This window comes from Anomaloglossus baeobatrachus, chromosome 5 (genome assembly GCF_048569485.1).
Source record: "Anomaloglossus baeobatrachus isolate aAnoBae1 chromosome 5, aAnoBae1.hap1, whole genome shotgun sequence".
Taxonomy (NCBI): Eukaryota; Metazoa; Chordata; class Amphibia; order Anura; family Aromobatidae; genus Anomaloglossus; species Anomaloglossus baeobatrachus.
Genome location: NC_134357.1, coordinates 275,206,266 through 275,231,843, shown reverse-complemented (window position 1 = coordinate 275,231,843; position 25,578 = coordinate 275,206,266). Strand labels below are relative to the sequence as shown.

General features: G+C 48.1%; 2 protein-coding genes across 2 annotated transcripts in view; both read right to left on the bottom strand.

The window, feature by feature from the left end:
- The window catches only part of PCYT2 (phosphate cytidylyltransferase 2, ethanolamine), a 74,929-nt gene extending 71,436 nt beyond the window's left edge, over positions 1-3,493 (bottom strand). Inside the window, exon 1 of the mRNA XM_075349508.1 lies at positions 3,472-3,493. The gene's annotated coding sequence lies outside the window, so the exon portion shown is untranslated. The remainder of the gene's footprint in view (positions 1-3,471) is intronic.
- Positions 95-25,578, bottom strand: SIRT7 (sirtuin 7). Its single transcript, XM_075349506.1, has 10 exons — positions 25,435-25,578; positions 25,221-25,358; positions 20,861-20,965; positions 19,647-19,717; positions 19,493-19,565; positions 19,298-19,396; positions 7,388-7,624; positions 3,472-3,552; positions 1,755-1,861; positions 95-362 (listed from the first exon to the last, which is right to left on the bottom strand). Exons 1-10 carry the CDS (start codon positions 25,510-25,512, stop codon positions 170-172), a joined length of 1,182 nt encoding a protein of 393 aa, XP_075205621.1. The 5' UTR covers positions 25,513-25,578; the 3' UTR covers positions 95-169.

Sequence of the window (25,578 nt, the reverse complement as noted above, 5' to 3'; positions counted from 1 at the left end):
AGCAACTACAAGCCTTGGGAAGGCGGCCATTTTTGTTCCGGGCATCTTTCCATACAGTGCTGCACAACAAAGTCCACACAAACCACATCTTTTATGAAAAGCTTTTATTAAAACACCGAAATTATAAAAACAAATGTGCAAATATTTGCTGCATGCAGCAGTCAGGAAGTTAACACTTTGATTTCCTTCTTCCCTTGGTGCATCCTTTACCAAACCAGCCACCACCAAACTCCTGAGGCGACAGTGATGGCCGCTGGTCCGACCGTGCATCTGTCTCTGCTGCCTTAATGAGCTTCCGAGTATGGCTGCCTTCTTCTCCTGGGCGCAGGGGCACGGCCATAGAGAAGATTGGGTCCATGGACCTAGGAGAGGGAGTCGTTAGTGTACCCCACAAATACAAGGGGCGTAGCACATAGGACAAGAGGATAGGGAGCTTAGGCCCAAATATCTTACTAGAACCTGTATTCCTCCTTTAAAATAAAAACATTACATGACCACTGATCCCTCAGCATGCTACACTTGTGCTGTCCCTCTATTATTCCTCTTGGAAATGTATAAAAACATCGACCACTGGGTGCTGCCATATCATCCGAACAGCCCAAAGATGCTCCAGATTCCTTGTTTTATGGAAAAATTAAGTATTTGCTAAAACCTATGTAGAAATACACTCTTAAGGGTTTTCTGAAAGGGACAACCCCTTTAACTAGATGTGAGTGTTAAAAAAAAAAAAAAAAAAACCCAAAAAACTGAATATTACATACAAACACTTGATCAAGCACCGCCTCTCCGTCTACAGCTCCAGTACCGCTGCAGCCAATCGTCTGCTCACTAATCGCAGGTGACATCAGCGCTGTAAGCAAGAAAAACCAGAGCAGCGAGGAGAACCGGCACTGGATCCAATGTGTGGACATAATAGTCTGGCTTTCTCTATAACTATTACAACTTGTAGCCCAAGCTTTCTGAATGGGGACAGCCCCTTTAAGTGTCTAAGCCTAAGGACAGCTGAGTTTTTGGTGGGACTTAAAACATTCCAAATGTGCTAAGGTTTAGTTCAGGGAATAGGTGTAAAGGCCCCCACATGGGTACTGGAGTAAAGGGGGCTGAATGTCGCCATTGTAAAAGGGATCAAGGGACCATCTAACATGTATGAGGGGTCTTCCAACAGGCCCACACAGATGACAACGGGGGTAAGAGGAGAAAGATCAGGCAGGTTCTGCTAGAAATAAGCCAGAATCAGGTGTATGTCAGCAGCGTAATCCCCGCTACCTAGGCAAGCCGGGGGACAGGAGATGGCTATTGGCCTAATGAGCCGTTAGCGACCTGATGTATTACTGCCACCCTAAATTTATCTGTGGCGTAATCCCCGCTACCCAGACAAGCCGGGGGACAGGAGATGGCTATTGGCCTAATGAGCACTCAGCGATCTTATGTATTATGGCCACCCTAAGTAGGTCTGTGGCGTAATCCCCGCTACCCAGGCAAGCCGGGGGACAGGAGATGGCTATTGGCCTAATGAGCACTCAGCGATCTTATGTATTTTGGCCACCCTAAGTAGGTCTGTGGCGTAATCCCCGCTACCCAGGCAAGCCAGGGGACAGGAGATGGCTATTGACCTAATGAGCACTCACCCTAACACTATATGGGATGAGTACCATCAGTCGTGGGTGTACTACATTGTAGCAAGGATCCTGTGGCCCGAGCACTGTTAGGGGCCTCTCCTCACAGACCCTTCTGTATATAGAGAGAAGAATCACCTGTTATATTCGGGAATGTCCAATTTCAGCTCGTCCATCAGAAGCCTCATGACCTCATCACATCTTCCGTGGATTTTCTGGGTGGCTAGTGCATCTTTAGGTGTCCACTGAGGAAATATACAGTGCTGATGGGTGACAATGGCGCTCCTGATCCTGCCTACACATCCCCAAATCACCTTTTACACAGACAATCATTTAGCCAAGAGAATGTAGGGATCCAGCAGAACACCAATGCTCCAGCGTGCAGAATGTGACACTATCTAAAAAAAAGAAAATACTGGTATGCTGACAACTAGAAATAGAAGAGTCTACTCCAGGAAAATGGCTCTAGATGACATGAATTCCATTCTGACAGATCTGTGACCATTTATAAAGGCCTCCCCCATTGATGGCGTCATTCTCATATCCAAACAGAAGTGACAGTGACCAGCAGGTTGGGCACACAGTGTATGTGATCACCATGTGGTGCTGAAACCCTTCCATTATAGGCACAGCTTCTTATGTCATCCGATTGTCGCAGCAGCTGCCTGATTCACGTCTTCGACTTCTGCAGGGAGCTTTACACTTCTGGTAAGGGACGAGAGCACCAGCAAGGACGCATTATTTCCCCATGAACAAAGATCATGTTAATCAATAGACGTTGAAATAATAATAATTTCCACAATTTGATGTGATTAAAAAATAAAAAAAAAAGTTCCTGTGCTGAGATATGAGAGAATGTGTCCCTGCTATGTACTGTGTAATGGCCGTGTCTGACCGTACAGGGACTTGGTCTGATCATACCACATCTCCTGGGCCGGGGAGGACATAAAAGAGTATAGAGACATAGCATGGGATGATAGCTTATTCTTTTTGTGAGGTAAAACATTTGCCTATCTATTTTTAAAATAATTTATGTGAGGTAAAAACATATTTGCTATCCCATGCTGTAATGCCTGTATACTTTTTTACTTCCTTCTCTGGCCTGGGAGATGTGGCATTATCAGACCACGTCCTTGTACGGTCAGACACGGCCATTACACAGTACATAGCCTTATATATGTGCCCCTGCCCTGTACTGTGTAATGGCAGTGTCTGACCGTACAAGGACGTGGTCTGATAATACCACATCTCCTGAGCAGGGGAGGAAGTAAAAAAGTATACAGGCATTAGAGCATGGGACAGCAAATAATTTATGTAAGGTAAAAACATATTTTAAAAATAGATAGGCAAATGTTTTACCTCACAAAAAGAATAAGCTATTATCCAATGCTATGTCTTTATTCTCTTTTGTGTCCTCCCTGGCCCAGGAGATGTGGTATGATCGGACCATGTCCCTGTACGGTCAGACACTGCAATTACACAGTACATAGCAGGGGAACATATATAAGGCTATCTCAGCACAGGAACATTATTTTTTTTTTTTAGACCCATACAATTGTGGAAATTATTATACCTGGATATATTGATAAAAATTAACTTTAATTTAAAATGGACTTTGTTAATGGGAAAACCCCTTTAAGACAATAGTTTCCATGGGAATCAAGAGGAATATCTGCAGGACTTTTTTTCATTTAGGTGGCAACAAGCCCAAGAGAGGGTACGCATGTCAATCCAAGGAGTCTAATCAGATAGCAACTTAACTGAGCAAAAATGGACAGCGTCCCAGTTGGGATGCATTCACCTACTAGGATACGGTCCATTTTTTACTCGATTGAGAATTTCCATGGGATCTTACCTGCAAATTTACAATGTAAAGTTTTGGCCGCCGTGTACTAGATCTATTCATCCCCCATAGACAGTGGTATTTCTTCAAGATCTGAGGAAGAGGAGGAGATTGTGATCAGTGACAGGTAACCGAGCAGGACGCAGCGGTGAGGTGTAAGGGTGAAATATCTCACATGCCAGCAACCAGATCCTCTGTATGACACCACACAAGCCATTTACATAGTGTCCCGGGTAAGACGTGGTCATCTGCAGCTGATCATACACAACACAGGGTGGCTTTGTAGCCGTTAGCAATCACAAGTAAGTATGTAGTGACTTTCCGCAGCTTCCAAGTCAAGCTAGCACATGTGGTTTCATATCAACTGCAAAGTGACAAGTTGCAGGTTACTGCTTTAAGATAGCTCATTTCAGGATAATTGTTTAAAGGAAACCTGTCAGGTCTAATATGCACACAGAACCACGAGCAGTTCTAGGTGCATATTGCTAATCCCTGCCTAACTGTCCTTGTATACACTAGCATAGATAAAGAGATCTTTAGAAAAAGGATTTCTAAAGATCTTTTATCGTATGCTAATGAGCGGGGGGGGGACTAGTCCCAAGGGTGTTATATCCCCTGACTAGTCCGCCCTCTTAGCATGTTAGCACTCTCACAGGGGTGTACTAACATGCTATTCAATTCAGCATCACCAGCGGTGCCGCATGTACCTGTGTTCGCTGTGACCACGCTTCTGAATGCCGGCACTTCTGATCATGCACAGTATGAAGCTGGGTGTCGGCGTCCCGGCTTCAGAGAGGTCTACTGCGCATGACCAGAAGTGCCGGGACATTCAGAAGAGCGGCACAGCGAACACAGGTATGTGCGTCACAGCTTTTGATGCTAAACTGAATAGCATGTTAGTACGCCCGTGTGAGAGTGCTAACATGCTAAGAGGGTGGCTAGTCGGGGGTATGTAACGCCCTTTGGACTAGTCCCTGCGCTCATTAGCATATGATATAAGATCTTTAGAAATACTTTTTCTAAAGATCTCTTTATGTATGCTACTATATACAGGAACGGTTAGGCAGGGATTAGCCATAAGCACCCAGAACTGCTCGTGGCTCTGGGTGCATATTGCACCTGACCGGTTCCCTTTAAACAGGCTGCCGCTCACCTGAGGAATGAGCAAAGGCTTGATCGTCAGGTGAAATGATCTTTTGCACTGTACAAGAGATCCTCTTTCTTGGCAGCAAAATATCCAATGTAAATAAGACTTGCCCTGCTGAAAACCACGGCAGCCTATGTGCCCTGAACGATCTATTACAGATTGCACATTATTTACAGCGGTGTGTCTATTTAAGCAAATTATTAAATGACCACCAACTGGTAAATATTTGCCGATCGGCTGTCGTTTAGTGCCGTCGGTGGTACCAGGAAAATAGACCTTTCGACTTTTCACAGTCTTGTAAAACAGACTGGTTTGCTTTTATGTAATTTGTTTTGCCACCATTTCTTTTTTACATCCTCTTAAAATACTGAAGATAAACCATCAACTTTTTTTTATGTTTCAACTTTTAATGGATCAGATATAAACTGATGACAAGGCGGATGAAATAAAGTGAAAATTATGTCTTCAGTTTTTCACCTGTGATCCTTAGACTTTAAAAGGGAAGGTGTCGTCAAAAAAATAATACATTTCAATAACTGAAATAATGTAAAGTATTAATGTTTTGTTTAAATATTATTTGTTTTTAATTGAGCAAAATATAAAAAATTTTTTTTTAAAAAGTTTGATATTTTCCACTCTTAAACACTAGGGGGAGCAGCTTCTGAAATCCTACAGAAATCCCACTGTAGAAATAGCCTGGATTACAGCTGCAGTAAAGTGGGCAGAATCTGTTCTCCTGTGTGCAATGTCACCTCCCACTCCCAATCTGGGTGTTTCCAAAGGATAAGGTAAGATGAAATGTAGGGACACAGTGCAAAGCCATTTTGTTGGTGACCACAAATGTCTAAAGTGTCACCAAGGACAGCTGGAGTATCACACAGGATAGGATTAGATACACGGCTCAGCAGACAGTATTACACGGGACAGGATTAGATACATAGCTCTGTAGCCAGTATCACACAGGATAGGATTAGATACACAGCTCAGCAGACAGTATCACACAGGATAGGATTAGATACACAGCTGTGCAGACAGTATCACACAGGATAGGATTAGATACACAGCTGTGCAGACAGCATCACACAGGAGAGGATTAGATACACGGCTCAGCAGACAGCATCACACAGGAGAGGATTAGATACACAGCTCAGCAGACAGTATCACACAGGAGAGGATTAGATACACAGCTCAGCAGACCGTATCACACAATAGGATTAGATTCATGGCTCAGCAGACAGCATCACACAGGAGGGGATTAGATACACGGCTCAGCAGACAGTATCACACAGGAGGGGATTAGATACACAGCTCAGCAGACAGTATCACACAGGAGGGGATTAGATACACAGCTCAGCAGACAGTATCACACAGGAGGGGATTAGATACACAGCTCAGCAGACAGTATCACACAGGAGGGGATTAGATACACAGCTGTGCAGACAGTATCACACAGGATAGGATTAGATATACGGCTCAGCAGATGGTACCACACAGGACAGGATTAGATACACAGCCCTGCATACAGTATCACCGGTTCACGCACAGGCCGACAGGTGGAGGGGGGGGATTTGAGCCGGGGTATTTTTGGAGGCGGTAGCAGCGGCGGTACTCACATGCAGAGAACACAAACACACACACACAAGCGGCGGGCAGAGCGGGGGCTGGGTAGAGCGGAGGGAGTATCATTGGAGACGGTAACGGCGGGGGGAGGAGCAGCGGCGGAGGCAGCAGTAGCGGGGGTTGGGTAGAGAGGAGGGAGGGGGGTGTCATTGTAGATGGTAACGGCGAGGGATTGGGGCGGTGGCAGCAGTAGCGGGGGGAGGGAGGAGGTGTCATTGGAGACGGTAACGGGGGGAGGGGAGGCAACCCGTACTCTCACATCCCGGCGGTTGACAGGGGTAAAGTGGAGCAAACAGCATAGCTGTGACCTTCACAATGATGGCGCTGATCTCCTCCCTCTGCTGTGATCTGGACAGCCCAGGGGGCGCGTCATGGTTACAGCAGACGCCTTCTCTAATGTTACTAAATGGGGTCGGATTTCGACCACTGTTTTCTATGCACAGGGGCTGCCATAAAGGAGTAACTGTCGTTACACGCAGCAAATCCAGCATGGCAGCCCCCAGTGCCTCAGTAAAATTAGAATTAAACAAAAACTAAATAAGCAGTGATTTTAATTTTGTATTAAAAATACTTTATTTCATAATCACTATTTTTATTACAAAAATAAATAACCGCGACATCTTCCCTTTAATGGCCAAGTGCAATCTACAAAACAGATGAGACTAGGACGAGTGTTGCGATTCATGGATTGGGCACACATTCGTTATTAAAACAGATGTGTGTATGGATCAAGAAAACTCATTTTAAAGAACAGACAGCACACACAGGTCTACAATGGATGTGTGACTGTGGCCTCAAGTCATCCGAACCTGCCAATGTTACGTATGCCAAGGTATCATGTATAGGGAAGACGGGAGACAGCTGGTGGCTGAATGGATGACAGCTGTCTCACAATACAATGTGATAGAAGAGGGAGGACAATTGGAAACGAGTGTTCCTTTGAACATTTGTTCCCCAATTATTGGCCTGAGTAAATAAATGTTGGCAATCATCTAACAAGAAAATTCTTCATACATTGGGTTGATCAAAAGTACATCATCTATATTGTATGCGCACAGAAGAAACGTTCAGTGCCCAAACAAGTCTCGTTGGCCCGTCTCACCAGGCCATTAAGCGACCGTGGTCATCAGGAGTGAATGCCCTTTACGTCGCTTCTTTTACCTTCAGACTGGAGCCGAGGCAGAGGATGACATCAGCCTTTTTTGCAGCTTTCACTGCCCCCACCCAGTTTAGCGGCTGCGACAACTTCCCTCGCTCTCCAAAGTGCACAATAGAGTCTCTGAGTTCTCCCCCACACTTGTGGCAGGAACGTCCAGTGTTGTGCTTGTGAAGGGCTGTCCTCTCCGTCACATCAAACAATCGCACATACTCTCTGTGGGGTGAACATGATGTACAGACCTACAAGAGAAAGAAGACCATTGAGGGCTCGACTCAACAAACAAGTGGACAAATTCATCTAAAAAAAAAAGTCATCAGCAAATGTCAGCGATACACAAATGAGGTGCCCTATCTGATGGAGAAGGTTTCCATTAATGTGACAACTATAATAGACACATGAAAACACCTTATTGCATACCAACATATAAATATAAAAAAATCATACTATGTGTACATGGACAGCTGGCTTATCTGGCTGGTACTGACCAGTTTCATTTTCTTCCATTATATCTATCAAAAATAATATTTTAAGGTTTGAAGATTAATGTAGCTTGTATTTAAATTAAAGCCTTCAATATTGTATCAAACCTGTTTTTTTGCCATTTTCCTTAAAGAAGCATGCCGATTAAAGTTTTTATCCTCTTTATATATATCAATCTTCATATTAAATAGCACTTTGTACTTAATTGCTTATTTTGCCTTTCTACCCAATTAATTCTTCTCTTTTTTTCTCGTCGTTTTACCCTGCATGAGTCATCTCCCTTCCCCTGGCCATTCACTTTTGCAGTCATGATTGATTAAGGAAAAGAGACCTTTTGTGTCTTCATGGAGCCTACAAGTAGAGATGAGCAAACCTTAGTTTTGGTGTTTGCTTCAAACACAGACTTTAAAAAAAACAACCTGTTGGGGTGCTTTACGTATGCAAACCAATCGCACGAAAATCGCTGTGCTCGGGTACTGCCGCTTGCAGGGTTTGAACGGCTCTCACTTGGGGGTAACAGTATGATCGGATGTAGTGTGCACAAAAAAAAATAAAAAATCCCACTCAGCCTCCCCAGGGAGTGTTCAGTTTATGGCTAGCTTCATGTGGATGGAGACCCGAACTGCCCAATCAGTGACTTCCGTTGGGTTTCAGGTCAAGTCAGAGTAACAAATCGAACTTTATCTAAAGTCCATCTGAACCCGAACTTTCACGGGTCCACTCATCTCTACTTAAAAGGATTCAGCATATCTGATTTTATTCACCTGATGTTGTAGACCTAATGGAAAAAGAACAGTTAACTGGGTAGAAGGGCTAAATGAGCAATTGTAAGTATACAGTGCAATATAATGACTACAATATGTTAAGGAGTATAACATTATTGATGGAAGTGCTTCTTTAATAGTGCCATGTTCCTTTACCTATATAGTGGAGCTATAAAGATTCTAATAAACCAAGGTCTTACAAAGTAGTGCAATGTATCCGCACTTATTAAGTATTCATGCCTCCTCCTACACACCTAAAAGCTTCTTCAAAAGATGTACGTATATGAAGGCCGAATCCCTGGACACTTGGATGCATCCAAACCAATTAGACATTCCAGTAATAAAACGGAGAGTGATAGAAGTGCTTTATCTACTGCTAGCAGACACTTTTAGGGTGCAAAGTCCCCGCCTGCTCATCAGCGCTGTACACAATCCGAACAAATCAGGAGAGGAGCTTTCTCTGGGAAAGAAAAAAAGCCACTACATTTTACCACGCATCATAGCATATATTTATTGTAGACATGGGGTAAGGGCGTCAGGCAGTGGATCAACCAAATAATGGTAACATATATAGGTTATGCATAATGAAGACATCAGTGTGCAGAGAAAAAGAAATAAATATAAGTCCTGTAAGGCGGTGGTGGGCAAATAAAGTTCCCGAGGGGCCACGTGAAGGACTGTGACTACTGTGGAGGGCAGAACCAATAGCCTCCTGTATACAGTCTGAGGCCTCCAACAAAGCCTCTTACCATATATACAGTAGGAGGCCTCCCATGTACCGTATGAAGTTCCATCAAAGCATTTCTGATCTTTCACAAATCCCCGAATATACATTATGGGCTCCACATAGCCTCCTACATATATGCAAACATGGGGAGAGAAGCGGCCCCTTCTCCACCAATGTATTCACCACTGTCTGAATCATGTGGATGCAAATAGTGGTGACATTGGGAAGAAAACAGCAGCGGATGTGTGGCAGGGGAGGGCATAGTGGGACCCACAGTCCACCGTTTTTAGCCCTTCAGCTGCCTTGGTCCGATGGTCCAAGGGAGTAAAAGGAGAAAATGGACCCCACAACCCACCAAAACAGAAAGCGCCCCTACTTTGGAAACTCTTAGGAATTTATGTAGGAGTGTGGTGAGCATTTTGAATCCTCAGGTGCGTCACAGAATGTAGGAACATTCTTCCATCAAAATGAATCTTCCACCCACAATGCTCTGCCCCACGCATGCACAGATGCCTGCACGCTCGCCGTGCTCTGCGTGCCCGCCCGCCTGCAGCGGTAAGAAGAGCAGGGGGAGGATGAGGCTAGCGGCGACACGGGGGGGTGTCATTGGAGATGGCAGCAGAGGCGGAGCGGGGGGGCAGGGGAGGGGGTTGAGCGGGGCGTATTATTGGTAGCAGTGGCGGCGGGGGTAAGGGCGCCGGTATTCACACAGGCCGACCGGTGACAGGCCGGGGGAGAGTGGGGGTGTCATTGGAGACGGTAGCAGCATTGGCGGGGGGGGGGACACCAGTACTCACACAGGCCGAGCAAGTTACAGGGGGAAAGTGCAGCACACAGCATACGCTGTGAGCTGCACAATGATGGCGCGGATCTCCTCCCTCTGCTGTGATCTGGACAGCCCAGGGAGCACATCCAGGTCACAGCAGGGAGCTCTCCTGTAATAAGTATAGGGTCGGAGCGCAACTATCAGAGTGAATGCACAGAGGGCTGCCATAAAGGAGAGGAGTAAGTTTTGTTACACACAATAAATCTAAGATGTCACCCCCAGTGCTTCAGTAAAATTAGAATTAAATAAAAACTAAATAAGCAGTGAGTTTAATTTTGTATTAAAAATACTTGATTCAATAATCACTATTATTTATACAAAAATAAAAAACGTAGCACCTTCCCTTTAAGGCTGGCGTTTTTATGTAGCCACAAACTAGGATGGTCAGATTCATGTAATCATCATTATAAAACAAAAAAACCTGTATAACTTTTACAAAGATAATCCAATCTGAGCAGTGGTTAACTATGTCTGACCACTACAGTGTATGGCTCTACTGACTGGTACTAATTCCATCCTGCTTTACTGGCAGTCACCATTCGATACAAAATGATCACTGGTATGCAATATACACGGCTTTTTCCAAGTAACATACAGCCAAGTGCTTTCACAGATGGCAGATCCGAAGGTCATTGTTTGACTACTGGCTGAAATGGCAACCGTCCGCACTCTGTGATAATGTTGATGGGTTAGAGACCATCTAGAATGGCGGCGTTGCTATGGATATTGGCATCTAGAAGGTTAAAAAGCTGCAATCCTGATCTGGCGCCATGAAGAGAAAATACGGCACTCATTACAGAGGCTTCAAAAAAAGAGAATTTTGTTTACTTACCGTAAATTCTTTTTCTTATAGTTCCGACATGGGAGACCCAGACCATGGGTGTATAGCTTCTGCCTCCGGAGGACACACAAAGTACTACACTAAAAGTGTAGCTCCTCCCTCCGAGCATATACACCCCCCCGGATGACAATCCAACCAGTTTAGTGCAAAAGCTGAAGGAGGACATCCACCCATAAGTAGAGATAGAGTCAAACCCGGAAGAACCGGAACCTCTGTCTACAACAACAGCCGGTGAAAAACACACGGAACAAGAAAGCTGCCAACAGGCAACAGGGAGGGTGCTGGGTCTCCCATGTCGGAACTATAAGAAAAAGAATTTACGGTAAGTAAACAAAATTCTCTTTTTCTTCATCGTTCCTATGGGAGACCCAGACCATGGGACGTCTCAAAGCAGTCCATGGGTGGGAAATAAACAGAAACTAAGAAGTAGGCAAAACCTAACTTCACAAATGGGCGACAGCCGCCCGAAGGACGCGTCTGCCCAAGCTCGCATCTGCCGAAGCATGAGCATGCACTTGGTAGTGCTTCGAAAAGGTGTGCAGACTAGACCAAGTGGCAGCCTGACAGACCTGCTGAGCCGTAGCCTGGTGCCTGAAGGCCCAAGAGGCACCGACAGCTCTGGTCGAGTGCGCCTTAATCCCCGGCGGGGGAGGCACCCGAGAACATTGGTAGGCATCGGATATGGCCGACCTAATCCAACGAGCTAGGGTCGGTTTAGAAGCCGAGAGACCCTGTGCTGACCTGTGGTCAGCACCAGAAGAGAGGTGCACCGCCTAAGAACAGCGGTGCGTGACACATAGATCCGGAGCGTCCGCACCAGATCCAGAGTAAGCAACGCTTTCTCAAAGCGATGCACAGGGGCCGGACAAAGGGAAGGCAATGAAATGTCCTGGTTAAGGTGGAAAGGAGACACCACCTTAGGGAGAAAGTCCGGAGTCGGACGGAGGACCACCTTGTCTTGGTGAAAAACCAAAAAGGGTGATCCCGAAGAGAGCGCAACCAAATCAGAGACTCTTCTGAGAGAAATTATGGCCACCAGAAAGACCACTTTCTGTGAAAGACGAAACAACGAAACTAAGAGGCTCAAAGGGGGGTTTCTGTAAGGCCGTGAGGACCAGATCAAGGTCTCAGGGATCCAGAGGCCGCCGGTAAGGCGGATGATGTGAGATGCGCCCTGCATGAAGGTGCGCACCTGAGCCAGCCGAGCGAGACGCCGCTGGAACAACACTGACAGAGCCGGGACCTGTCCCTTGAGGGAATAGAGGGACAGTCCTAGCTGCAGACCGGACTGTAGAAAGGACAGGATGGTCGGCAAGGAAAAACGGCCAAGGAGCATGGCCGGAAGAACGACACCAGGACAGGAAAATTCTCCAAGTCCTGTGGTAAATCCTGGCCGAGGAAGACTTCCGAGCCTGAGTCATAGAGAAGATGACCTTGGAAGGAATGCCTGAAGCCGTAAGGATCCAGGGCTCAAGAGCCACGCCGTCAATCTGAGAGCCGCAGAATTCTGGCGGAAAACGGACCCTGTGAGAGAAGGTCTGGGCGGTCCGGGAGATGCCACGGCACCTCTACGGACAGACGGAGCAGGTCTGGGAACCAAGCTCGCCTGGGCCAGTCTGGGGCGATGAGTACGACCCGACGGCCCTCCATTCTGATCTTGCGCAGGACTCTGGGCAAGAGAGCTAGAGGGGGAAACACGTAGGCCAGAAGGAACTGGGACCAATCCTGAACCAGCACGCACTCCGCCAAGGCCTGAGGATCGTGGGAACGAGCCACGTAAACCGGGACCTTTGTTGTTGTGCCGGGATGCCATTAGATCCACTTTCGAAGTGCCCCATTTGCGGCAGATTGACCGGAACACTGCCGGATGCAGGGCCCACTCGCCGCTGTCCACGGTTTGAGGCTGAGATAATCTGCCTCCCAGTTTTCTACGCCTGGGATGTGGACTGCGGATATGGTGGACTTGGAGTCCTCCATCCACTGAAGGATGAGTTGAATTTTCAACAGGGCTAGGCGGCTGCGAGTCCCACCCTGGGGATTGATGTAGGCAACTGCTGTCGCGTTGTCTGACTGGACTCGAATGTGCTTGCCCGCCGACAGGTGGTGAAAAACTACGAGAGCTAGGAGTAGAGCCCTGATTTCCAGCACATTGATCGAGAGGGCTGATTCGGACGGAGTCCAAGTGCCCTGTGCTCAGTGGTGGAGAAACACTGCTCCCCAGCCGTATAGACTGGCATCCGTGGTGAGAATCACCCAGGACGGGGCCAGAAAGGAGCGTCCCTGGAACAGAGAGAGGGGCCGAAGCCACCACTAAAGAGAGCTCCTGGTCTGTGGCGACAGAGCCACCAGCCTGTGCAAGGAAGAGGTCCCTTGTCCCAACAGCGAAGAATGTCCAGCTGCAGGGGACGCAGATGGAACTGGCAAAGGGAACCGCTTCCATTGACGCCACCATCTGACCCAGCACCTGCATGAGGTGCCTGATGGAATGACGGCGGAGCCTCAGCAGAGAGCGAACCGCCAGATGAAAGGACTGCTGTTTGACTAAGGGCAACTTCACAAGTGCCAGCAGAGTCCCGAATTGCATCCCTAGGTACGTAAGTTCCTGGGTCGGGGTCAGAGTGGACTTGCAAGCGTGGCGAGAGTGAGCGAGACACTCCTCTGAGAGTGAGCAAGACACTCCGCTGACAGTCTGCACTGGATGAACCCTTGACCAGAAGGTCGTCCAGGTAAGGAATCACTACCAACCCCTGGAGGTGCAGAACCGCAACCACTGCTGCCATGACCTTGGCGAATACACGAGGGGCCGTGGCTAACCCAAAGGGGAGAGCCACGAGTTGGAGATGTTCCTCTCCGATTACAAAACGTAGCAGACGCTGGTGTGAAACTGCGATTGGCACATCAGATAGACATCTCTGATGTCGATGGATGCTAAGAAATCTCCTTGGGTCATTGACTGATCGCAGAGATTCCATGCAAAAATGCCGCACCTGAACATGCTTGTTGAGATCCAGGTCGGAAAGTGCCGTCCTTTTCGGGGATTAAGAAGAGATTTGAGTAGAAATCTCAGAACCTTTCCCAGTCGGGAACTGGTACAATTACTCCATAGGCCTGCAAGAATGCCACGGCCTGTGAGAAGGCGACGGCCTTGGAGCAGGGGGGAGTTGACAGAAAAAAATCTGTTTGGCGGGCTAGATAGAATTCTATTCTATAGCCGTGGGAAATGGTAACCCACACCCACTGATCGAAGACGTGTTGAAACCACACGTCGCCCAAGAGGGAAAGCCTGCCACCGACCAAGGACGTTACTGGTGCGGCCAGATCTGAGGACGCGGCTTCATGCGCCAGTTAGTTTAAGGACCTTGGCTGAGTTAGTGGACGAGGCCGAGGGCTTAGAGGACGACCAGTTAGAGGAACGAAAGGAACGAAACCTCGACTGGTTCCTGCCCTGGACAGGTTTCCTGGGTTTGTGGCATGGAAGTACTCTTCCTGCCAAAAGCTTCCTTAATAATTTCATCCCGTTGTTCACCGAATAGACTGGTCCCAGAAAGGGAGTCCAGCAAGGAACTTCTTAAGAAGCATCTGCCTTCCACTCTCGAAACCACAGGAGCCTGCGGATAGCGAGGGAAGTAGCCGAGGGCACCGCAGTGCGGTGACAGTCTCCAGCTTGGCAGGCATGACATAGGATGAAAAAAACTGAAGCCTGGAAGTTAAGGCAACCATTTCGGGCATAAAGTCCCTGGTGAGGGAATGCATCTCCTCCAGAGAAGCAGAGATGGCTTTGAGAGCCCGCACTGCTGCAAAAGATGGGGAGAACGAGGCCCCTGCCGCCTCATATATAGATTTGCCAGAAGGACAACCTGGCGGACAGTGGGATCCTTAGAGAGGTGCCGTCAGCCACTGATACAACTGTTCGGGCTGAAAGTCTAGACACCGGAGGGTCCACCCTATGGTTATGCAGACATTGAGAACGCTGAGAAAATGGCGCCGTGAGCGAGGAGAGGGGGCGGGGCCTACTCTGAGAGCTGGATCCGGAGGGCCAATGAGGTATACAGGGGAGGGAGGCTTTCCTCAGTGAGGAGTGTCCGTTCCCTGTGCTGAACAGCCGCTGGGCGGAGCCACACTGTTCCTCAGTGAAATCGAAACTAGGCCTCAGGCGAAGCCGGGGCCTAGATTTAAACATGTGGCCAGCGTGCAGGCACCATCGGCGCGGTTCTCCAGTGAAAACTGGAGAACCGGCCGGAAATGTTAAAACAGACATATAACACACTCTCCCCCACAAATAAAGTACAAGGGACCCCTGGAAAGACCACTTTCTGTGGTAATAACGTCTCAGTACTTAGCTTGTGAGACGCAGGTGCCAGGTTCCTGGGGGGTCATTGCTCCGTCCGGCAGGATCCTGAAAGGGCTGCGGATGGAGACCGGTCTCCTGCAAAGCAGTGAGAACCGTGATGGCTCCCACTTCAAGCCAGAGCCCGAGGGATGGTGAAGGAGCGCGGCATGAAAGGGCTCCAGCCCTGAAATCAACCTTAACAGCACCGCCGACACAGTGGGGTGAGAAGGGACATGCCGGGAGTCCAGATTGGACCCGCTTTTCTTCCAAATCTTTGAAATCAAAAATCAAAATTCAGAGAATGCATGAGTGTGTGTGACCTCCTGAACACAAAGCATTGAACTGGTTGGATTGTCATCCGGGGGGGTGTATATGCTCGGAGGGAGGAGCTACACTTTTAGTGTAGTACTTTGTGTGTCCTCCGGAGGCAGAAGCTATACACCCATGGTCTGGGTCTCCCATAGGACCGATGAAGAAATGTATTCTACTATAAATCACATTGACAACACACGCAAAAAAGATGGCGTTTGACAAGAGATTCTAATAACACTGGCCAGCCCTGCACAACATACGGCCCGCGAGACGAAGGATGTTGTGTAGTCCGCGGAGAACTGGGTGGCTCCTGTCCTCATTCTCCTATCAATCAGCTGTATTTGTGTCTGAAAGATGCGAATACCGTTCAATAGTTCAGTACTAGGTGCAGGGACAGATCAGAGCAGAACTCGTTTTCTCAGGCCCCAGCGTTGTAATGACGCTGTGACCTCATCACAATGCTGCCAGGGCCGCACAGGCAGAAAAGGCCAGGACATGGCTGGAAACAGTAAGCACTCCAGGAGGAGCCAAAGATTATGCATCCTATGACGGGCTGCTGATAAGTCTTTGTGATTTTTTTTTTGTTTCTATGGTAATGAATGTTACATCACATGAAAGCCTTATGTGTCTAATAATAGGTTTTCAAAATGTTGTGTTTGTTGCTTATGGCAACCGTGTTCTACGCACACGGGAAAACAAAATGGCGGAGTCTAATGCAATATTCACAGCAACTGAGAGCAGAGGAGAGATAAAATTCTTGTTTCTGCAAGGAAAGTCCACGAAGGATATTCATGGTGATATGTCGCAGACATTGGGGGATCAATGCCCTTTATATTCTAAAGTTGTTGCCAAATTTAAAACGGGCCACTTCAGCACCAATGATGAGGAACATCCTGGACGAACAAGAGTGGTCGTTGTTCTGGAGATCGTCGATGCTGTGCACAACCTCATACTGGAGAATCAATGAATTTCAGGTAAAGCGATAGCAGACATAATGGGGATTTCCCGTGAACGTGTTTGTGTCATTATCCATGCACATTTGGACATGAGGACGCTATCTGCAAAGTGGGTCCCCAAATGTTTGACAACAGATCAGAGAAACATGCGAGTGAAAACTTCCCAGTCCATTTGTCAGCGTTTCCGGACTGATAACTTCCTGAAGCGACTGGTCACTATGGAGGAGACCTGGATTTATTTGTAGGACCCTGAAAACAAGGAGCAGTCAAAAGAGTAGAGGCACTGTGGTCCTCCTCGTTCAAAGAAGTTCAGGGTGCAAAAAGCCACTAAGGTGATGGTGTCTGTGTTTTTGGATAAGGAGGGTATGCTGCTAGTGGACTACCTTCAAGAGGGTTCCACTATCAATGGAAGGTATTAGATTGAACTTTTGGACAATTGAAGGAAGTTCTGAAGGCCAAAAGGTGGGGCAAGCTGTACAAAGGAATCTTGTTGCTGCAAGACAACACCTCCACTCACACTGCACAAGCGACCACGACAAAACTGGCAGAGCTGGGCTTCTAGCTGGTTGACCACCCACCTTATTTACCAGATCTAGCTCCCTCTGACTATCATCTGTTTCCAAACCTGAAGAAACACCTCAAGGGTACCAAATTTCACACCATTTCTGATGCCATGGTTGCTACGGATGCCTGGTTTGTGGCACAACTGAAATCTGTCTTTTTGATAGGCTTACAGAACTTGGAATACTGGTGTAAGAAGTGTGGTGACATCAGTGGAGAGTATGTGGAATAAATGTAAAGTTTCATCATCCTATCTCGTTTCTGAGTAAAGCCAAAGACTTAGCAGCCCCTCGTATAAGACTGCGTGCCCCCGATCAGGGTTCACAGAATTTTGGACAGTGTTTTCGCTGAGTCGTACAGTACAAGCACAGTGGAAGGGATATCTAGAAATCCCATGCCCAGTGAGCTTGTTTTTACCACAGCGAAAACTGACCTGCAGCAAGTCAATTCTCTCCGCAGGGAGAACAGAAGAGAGACCACAACTGCCTGAGTACGGGTCGTGGGCATGAGCAGCAGCGTTCTCCTGCGGAGGAAACTCGCGGCCCCGCAGGTCATAACCTGCCACCTCCAGGATGCAGCAGGTCCTGATCGTGGGAACATACCCTTATAGTGGAGGGACATTATGGAGCGGTGCAGGGTGTGGGAGACATTTTATACAGGAAGCACAGTGAGGTTCAATTATTGATTCAAGGGCACAGCATGGGAGATATATTTATGAGGCACTATAACAATAAAAGTAAGGTCACCATGTTAGGAAGTGCTGCAGAAGTCCAAGAACATTGAAGTCTGGAGATATGAATAGAGATGAGTGGAGCCATTGAAGTTCAGTGGGTTCAGCCGGACTTTAGATAGAGTTCAGTTCTGGACCCAGACATGACCTGAACTCCAATGGGAGTCACTGATTGGACAGTTCGGGTCTCCGCTCACATACAGCCAGACAAACAGAGCACTTCCGGGGTAGGGTGGTCGAGGTTTTTTTTTGTGCACACTACATCCAATAATGCACTTGTTACCACCAATGCGAGCCATTCAAATACTGCAGGCGGCTCGCACTGACAGGAGCACAGAGCGATGCCTGAGCGAGTGATTAGCATAAAAAAAAGCACCCGAACACCGTTTTTTTTTTTTTTTTAAAGTCCTTGTTCAGTACGAACACCATACATCACTTTTCAGGTTCACTCATCTCTAGAGACTAGCCCCGGGCATGAAATTTTATGATGGCGTTTGCGCTATATGGAGATAATAGGGATGGGAATTACTCTAATCAGGGTATCACTTATAAAAGGTACCTGGATGTACATGATTATTTGTGATACTGACTACGTCTCATCAGTGGTGTGTTCCCTGTATGGTCCACAGACTGATAATTGGAAACAATAACTCCCAGTATCTCCTTACCATTGTTAAGGACATACTGGGAGTTGTACGTTCATGTAATACAAGTGTAAATTGCAATTGATCCCTATACTAAGCGTAGTGATGTATTCATGTACTGATGGTGGTTGCGGCTGTGTATTCCTGTACGGATTGTGGTCCTCATCGTGTAGCAATGCATAACATACTTCAAGTTAAAACTGAAAAATCCTGAAAACTTACTTTTGAGATTATGATGATTTAGCGGAGTTTCTGCTCCAAAAACTCAGGTTACGTTTGTGTGTTCACACTGTTTTTTGGGAGCAGAAACTCTCCAAATACATCTCAAATACTCAAAACTTGGTCCTGATTATGTATTACTGTAATGCCAATGGTTCTGCTGCAGATTTACGTTACTACCCCTTTAAATATTTTTTTGCAAACTGTCTGATTGGTTTATTATCACAATATGGTCCTTAGACCAAAAAATGCTGTGCACCCCTGTAATAAAGTATACAGCATAGTTATTAGTCCATTCATAAGGGAGCACTGCTGGCTGTTGTATATAGCTGTTACAATATAGCGAAAACAGCGAGTCTGCCATGTGCTTTGCGAAGCCGCACGACAATATATTTAAGTGATATTTTCGTTAATAGTAAAGGTAACCTGTTATTGAAAACAGGGCACCATATTCAGGGAACAGGTTCACTTTAACACCGGAGAGCTCCCTGCAATAGCATGTAATCCCGGGCCTGTCCTTACCTCAATATACATGTTTCCATGGACCTCAGAGGTGGCGTCTCGTGGTAATCCACTACGAAGGTGAAGCCCGTCACAATTCTGCGAGACTACGTGGTGCACCTATTAGGACAATGCATTAGAAAAGCCAAGATGGGCCAGCGAGAAGATAGCACAGAGTACTGTCCACCATAGGGTGAGGGAGCTGTAGCCACCTACCAGCCCAGCCTTGTGTAATCGAGCAATGCACATGTGCGTAAAGGTCGGCTCCGCTTCACTTAGATCCCCAGTGCTGTGAAATAAAGCACAAACACTTAATAGAAGTCACGATTGGAAACATCTGAAGAGAACGTTCACACATCTCAGCCCTCACCTCACGCTCCGGCCCTTGTTCAGCAGGGTCCACACACCATTTGGTCCACGATAGTCAGGAATAGCAGCTGCCTGGTAGAATAAAGCAGACACGGCTTATTACTTATGTCTTATCATGACTGAACATCATCTAAGTGACATCACAGCCATATGCACGGATGAAGCAATATGAAGTATACCCCGCTTCTTGTGCATGTGCCCTATGCTTTCAGAGCTGATCTGGAATGACCAAACATCAAATAAAGGGGTTTTACCACCATAAAAAAATGCTTCCCATCTAAAAGACCTAGGAAAGATATGCAATTCTCCAACAGAATCAGAAGTTAACCCTTTTTACACACCAGACATACCTATATAGCCCGATCACTGGTCTCCTAATTTGCTTTTAATTGAATAGTTCGTCCACCAGCTGCTTCTCCTGTGGTGCCCGAGCATGCGCAGATATCGGTAGTATTCACACAGTTCCTATATCCTCCACATGTGGATATGTGCGCATACTCGGACACAGCAGGACAAGCCTGATAATAGATGAACGATGCGGTTTGAAGCACATGAGGAGACCAATGATCAGGTACATAGGCATGCCTGATGTAGACAAGGGGGCATTTCTGGGAATTCAAGTCTATGGGAGAAATGTATTATTTTTCCAAGAGATTTTAGAGAGGATGCTTTTTTTTTTCTAGTGGTAAAGATCCTTTAAAGAAGGGCATATGACTACATGCCCTCACCTGAATGGCGATGCCCAGATGACTCGAGAGGCAATTAATATAGATAATGGTGCTGTCAACCAGTAGATAACCAAGTTGGGAGCCCAATAAAAGTAGAAACAATGAATACTCACTTCCCGCGGGATGTTGGGCATTACTGTTCCCGGCGGGTGATGATGTCACACTGTTGTGTTACGTGCCCGCAGCATCCAATCTGCCGATCGGCTGCAGCAATCACGTGACATCACCCACTAAAATCAGGGAAACGGTGCTGCTGTGTGGGGTGAGGGCTCCTTGACTAGAATTGGAATCCTGAGTGACTTATCTACTAGTGTACAACCCCTTAAAAGCAAAATGGTTCATGCTGCCATAGTTCAGTCTTCAGGGCACTTTTCATTTTTGTGACCGGCATCCTCGACCCATCATGACTACCGGGTGTGCCCAGAGCACAATCAGCTGTCCATGTATGATGGCTACTACAACTCCACCACAGTGACTCGATCCTTACCGTGCTGATCCCAGCTCCAGTGTAGATCACCAGATCCTCTGCTCCACGTACAGCTTCTGCCAGCTCCAAAACCTTTTTCTGAAGGATTTCAACTCCATCAACAACCTAAAAAAGGCACAAAGGTCAATCAATACCTGTATATTCTTTACATAACCAGCAACGTCTGTTCTGTGGACCCCCATGTGAAACACCAACAAGCCCGACATCGGCATAACTTATGTATTCTCCAAGAGGAAGGACAATATTTTTTCTTGCATAACTCACAACATTTCTGCTGTTTTAATCGGAGCTTATCCGGAATTCTAAGAAATCTGCCATCATATGTACAGCTGGAGCTGGTCAAGGCTCTGCTCTCATGTCACCTAGGACATTCTGTATTAGGAAAAGTAACATAAGTGATCTGTGGAGGCCGAACCAATGGGCTGAAATTAATTCTGCTGAATATAATATAATAATTATTTTGTATGAGCCCACCCATAGCCCCCCCCGTATACAGTATGAGCCCACCCATAGCCCCCCCAATATACGGTATGAGCCCACCCATAGCCCCCCGTATACGGTATGAGCCCACCCATAGCCCCCCGTATACGGTATGAGCCCACCCATAGCCCCCCGTATACGGTATGAGCCCACCCATAGCCCCCCGTATACGGTATGAGCCCACCCATAGCCCCCCGTATACGGTATGAGCCCACCCATAGCCCCCCGTATACGGTATGAGCCCACCCATAGCCCCCCGTATACGGTATGAGCCCACCCATAGCCCCCCGTATACGGTATGAGCCCACCCATAGCCCCCCGTATACGGTATGAGCCCACCCATAGCCCCCCGTATACGGTATGAGCCCACCCATAGCCCCCCGTATACAGTATGAGCCCTCACATAGCCCCCTGTATACAGTATGAGCCCTCCCATAGCCCCCTGTATACAGTATGAGCCCTCCCATAGCCCCCTGTATACAGTATGAGCCCTCCCATAGCCCCCTGTATACGGTATGAGCCCTCCCATAGCCCCCTGTATACGGTATGAGCCCTCCCATAGCCCCCTGTATACAGTATGAGCCCTCCCATAGCCCCCTGTATACGGTATGAGCCCTCCCATAGCCCCCTGTATACGGTATGAGCCCTCCCATAGCCCCCTGTATACAGTATGAGCCCTCCCATAGCCCCCTGTATACGGTATGAGCCCTCCCATAGCCCCCTGTATACAGTATGAGCCCTCCCATAGCCCCCTGTATACAGTATGAGCTCTCCCATAGCCCCCTGTATACAGTATGAGCCCTCACATAGCCCCCTGTATACAGTATGAGCCCTCCCATAGCCTCCTGTATACAGTATGAGCACTCACATTGCCCCCTGTATACAATATGAGCCCTTACATAGGCCCCTGTATCAGGCACACACATCCCAAACACCAAAAAAAAACAAAACAAAACAAAAAAAAACCAAACCAACAACATAGCATACTCCCCTCACTTCCTTTCCCCCAGACCTCTGCTCAGGTCTCCACTGCACTGACTCTGTACAGCACACGTGATGATGTGACATCAACAGATCTGATGTCTCAGTCACACACGCCGATTGGTGGATGAAGGAGATGTCAACGCCCTCCTCCAATGTATCCACCGCTATCTGCATCCTCAGGATAGCGGCGATATCAGGACACTGGTGACGGAGGGCACAGTGCGGCCCGTGGGCCACTGTGTTCAGCCCTTTGGCTGTCTCAGTCGCACTTGCCAACTGGTGGTGGAGAGAGACTACGTCTACTTTTAACAATCAGCAAGTGTGACAGCAGAAAAGCCAAAAACCATGTGCCGCACCGTGCCCTCCGCCACTCGTGTCCTAATGTCACCATAAGGCCTAAGCCACATGGCATGAAAATCGGTGCGAGTGGAGTGCGATAAAAAAACGCATTGCACTCGGATCAATTTTAGCCTGTGTCAGCGCACATGAGCGATTATTTTCTCAACCCTAATCGGACCGAGAAAACAATCGCAGCATGCTGTGACTATAATGCGAGACTCTTTCTCTCACACCCGTTCAAGGCTATGGGGCGAGAGAAAAATCGCACTGCACTCGCAGGACACCGGTGTACCGCGGGTGCAGAGAGAGAATGGCAATAGCCGGCAACGGAGGAGAGAGGTAGAATAATCCCTCCTGCCCCTCCGCAGCGCCAGCCAGCCCATCCGCAGCTGAGGTCCACTTGCAAGGTTGGACCTCAGTCGCAGGGACACTCGCATGACAATCGGCTCCTGCTGTGCTGCCAGCGTGAGCCGAGTGTCATGCGAGGGGATCGCCGTAATCCCCATGTGGCCCCAGCCTTACACTCAGGATGCAGATAGCAGAGGATACATTAGTGGAGAAGGGAGCTGATGTCTCCTTCCACCATTGTATCCACCGGTATCTGCATCCTGAGTGTAAAGGAGATATGAGGATAACCGGTGACGGAGGGCATGGTGCAGCCCGTGGGCCACTGTTTTGAGGCTCTATGGCTGTCTCAGTTGCACACGCTGATTGGTGGATGGAGACGTTGGCTCCCTCCTCCACCAATGTATGCACCACTATCTGTATCCTGAGGATAGCGATGATATCAAGACATGGGTGATGGAGGACACAGTGCGGACTGTGGCCCAATGCTTTTAGCCCTTCGGCTGTCCAGAGGGCTGGATGTGCCCTGGTCTGCATTACATACATAAAGGGAATCAGGTTTTTGCCACCTAACCTGAGAGCAGCATAATGTAAGGGCAGAGATCCTGATTCCAGCGATGTCACTTACTGGGCTGCTTAGTGTAGTTTTGATAAAAATCACTGATTAATCAGCAGGAGATCATCATTACAGGACTACTTGGCGTGCTGCAGGTAGTCCAGCATATTCATGAGCTCTGTATAACTGCAGCTGAGAAAACATTGATTTTATCAAAATGACAGCAAACAGCTCAGTAAGTGACACATCACTGGAATCAGGGTCACTGTCTCTACATTATGCTGCTCTCAGATGCAAAAACGTGGTGACAGATTAGGGCAAATGAAAAGTATTGTAGTGCGCCTGGCAGGACTCAGTGCCGGTGTGTGTGTATGACGTAGACGTGTCATGCACCGCGGCTTCAGAATAAGGAAGACCAAGATGGCCAAAAGGGGAGGCACCAGTCCCGGAGAACGGCACCACCCATCCGACTGTTGTGCACCGGAGCGACCTTCTAGGTGAGTATTATAAAGTATTTTTTATGTTCTACACAGCGGCCTGGGCTCTTATATACAGCATGTTAGAATGATGTATATAAGAGCCCACTGTTGGTGGCAGCAGCTTATAGGCCCCAAACCTGGTGACAGGTTCCCTTTAAAAGGGTTTGCCGTTTCAGCACACTTTGGCCAGGAGCAAGGATATGTAAGACAATGGCAGTCAGCCTCCCATCAGCACCACCAGCTGCTCTGTACAGACAGTGCCGGGGATGACTCCGCTCCGCTGCACCCTGTGATTGGCTGCAGCGGTCACGTCCAGTGTTGTATAGAGATGTGTAGAGTGTGGATGTGACCGTTCCGCTGCACCCTGTGATTGGCTGTAGCGGTCACGTCCAGTGTTGTATAGATGTGTGTGGAGTGTGGATGTCACCATTCCGCTGCACCCTGTGATTGGCTGCAGCGGTCACATCCAGTATTGTATACAGTATGTATACAATGTGTGGATATCACCGTTCAGCTGCACCCTGTGACTGGCTGCAGCGGTCACGTCCAGTGTTGTATAGATGTGTGTGGATGTCACCGTTCGGCTGCACCCTGTGATTGGCTGTAGCGGTCACGTCCAGTGTTGTATAGATGTGTGTGGAGTGTGGATGTCCCCATTCCGCTGCACCCTGTGATTGGCTGCAGCGGTCACATCCAGTGTTGTATAGAGGTGTGTGGATGTCACCGTTCGGCTGCACCCTGTGATTGGCTGCAGCGGTCACGTCCAGTGTTGTATAGAGGTGTGTGGATGTCACCGTTCGGCTGCACCCTGTGAGTGGCTGCAGCGGTCTCGTCCAGTGTTGTATAGATGTGTGTGGATGTCATCGTTCGGCTGCACCCTGTGATTGGCTGCAGCGATCACGTCCAGTGTTCTATATATGTGTGTGGAGGTCACCGTTCGGCTGCACCCTGTGATTGGCTGCAGCGGTCACGTCCAGTGTTCTATAGATGTGTGTGGATGTCACCGTTCGGCTGCACCCTGTGATTGGCTGCAGCGGTCACGTCCAGTGTTGTATAGAGGTGTGTGGATGTCACCGTTAGGCTGCACCCTGTGATTGGCTGCAGCGGTCACGTCCAGTGTTCTATAGAGGTGTGTGGAGTGCCCCCGACCTGTCAGAATAATACCCCTGCCACCGACCTCCTGTTCCCGGCACCGCAGCCGTTCTCTCCGCTGTCGCTGCTTCTCCAGCTCCTGCACCAGCTCTCCATAGCTCCCCAGCAGCTCCCGCTCTCCGGGACTCCGCTCGGCCGGCCGCTTGTGCAAAATTCGGGCGATCTGCAGAAAAGCAGCGGGTCAGATAGGACCAATCACTGGATCCATGAGCCGCAGACACGTGACTGCTCCATCATACCTGTCTCCGCCGCTCCCGGTGCTGCTCGCGCAGCACTATTTGTTCTCGGGCTTCTGCTTTCCGTTCCGCACGGCCCATGTTACCGGTAACTTGTAAAAAAAAAAAAAACCCTTCTGCTTCCGCGAGCGGCTCCGAACCGGATGT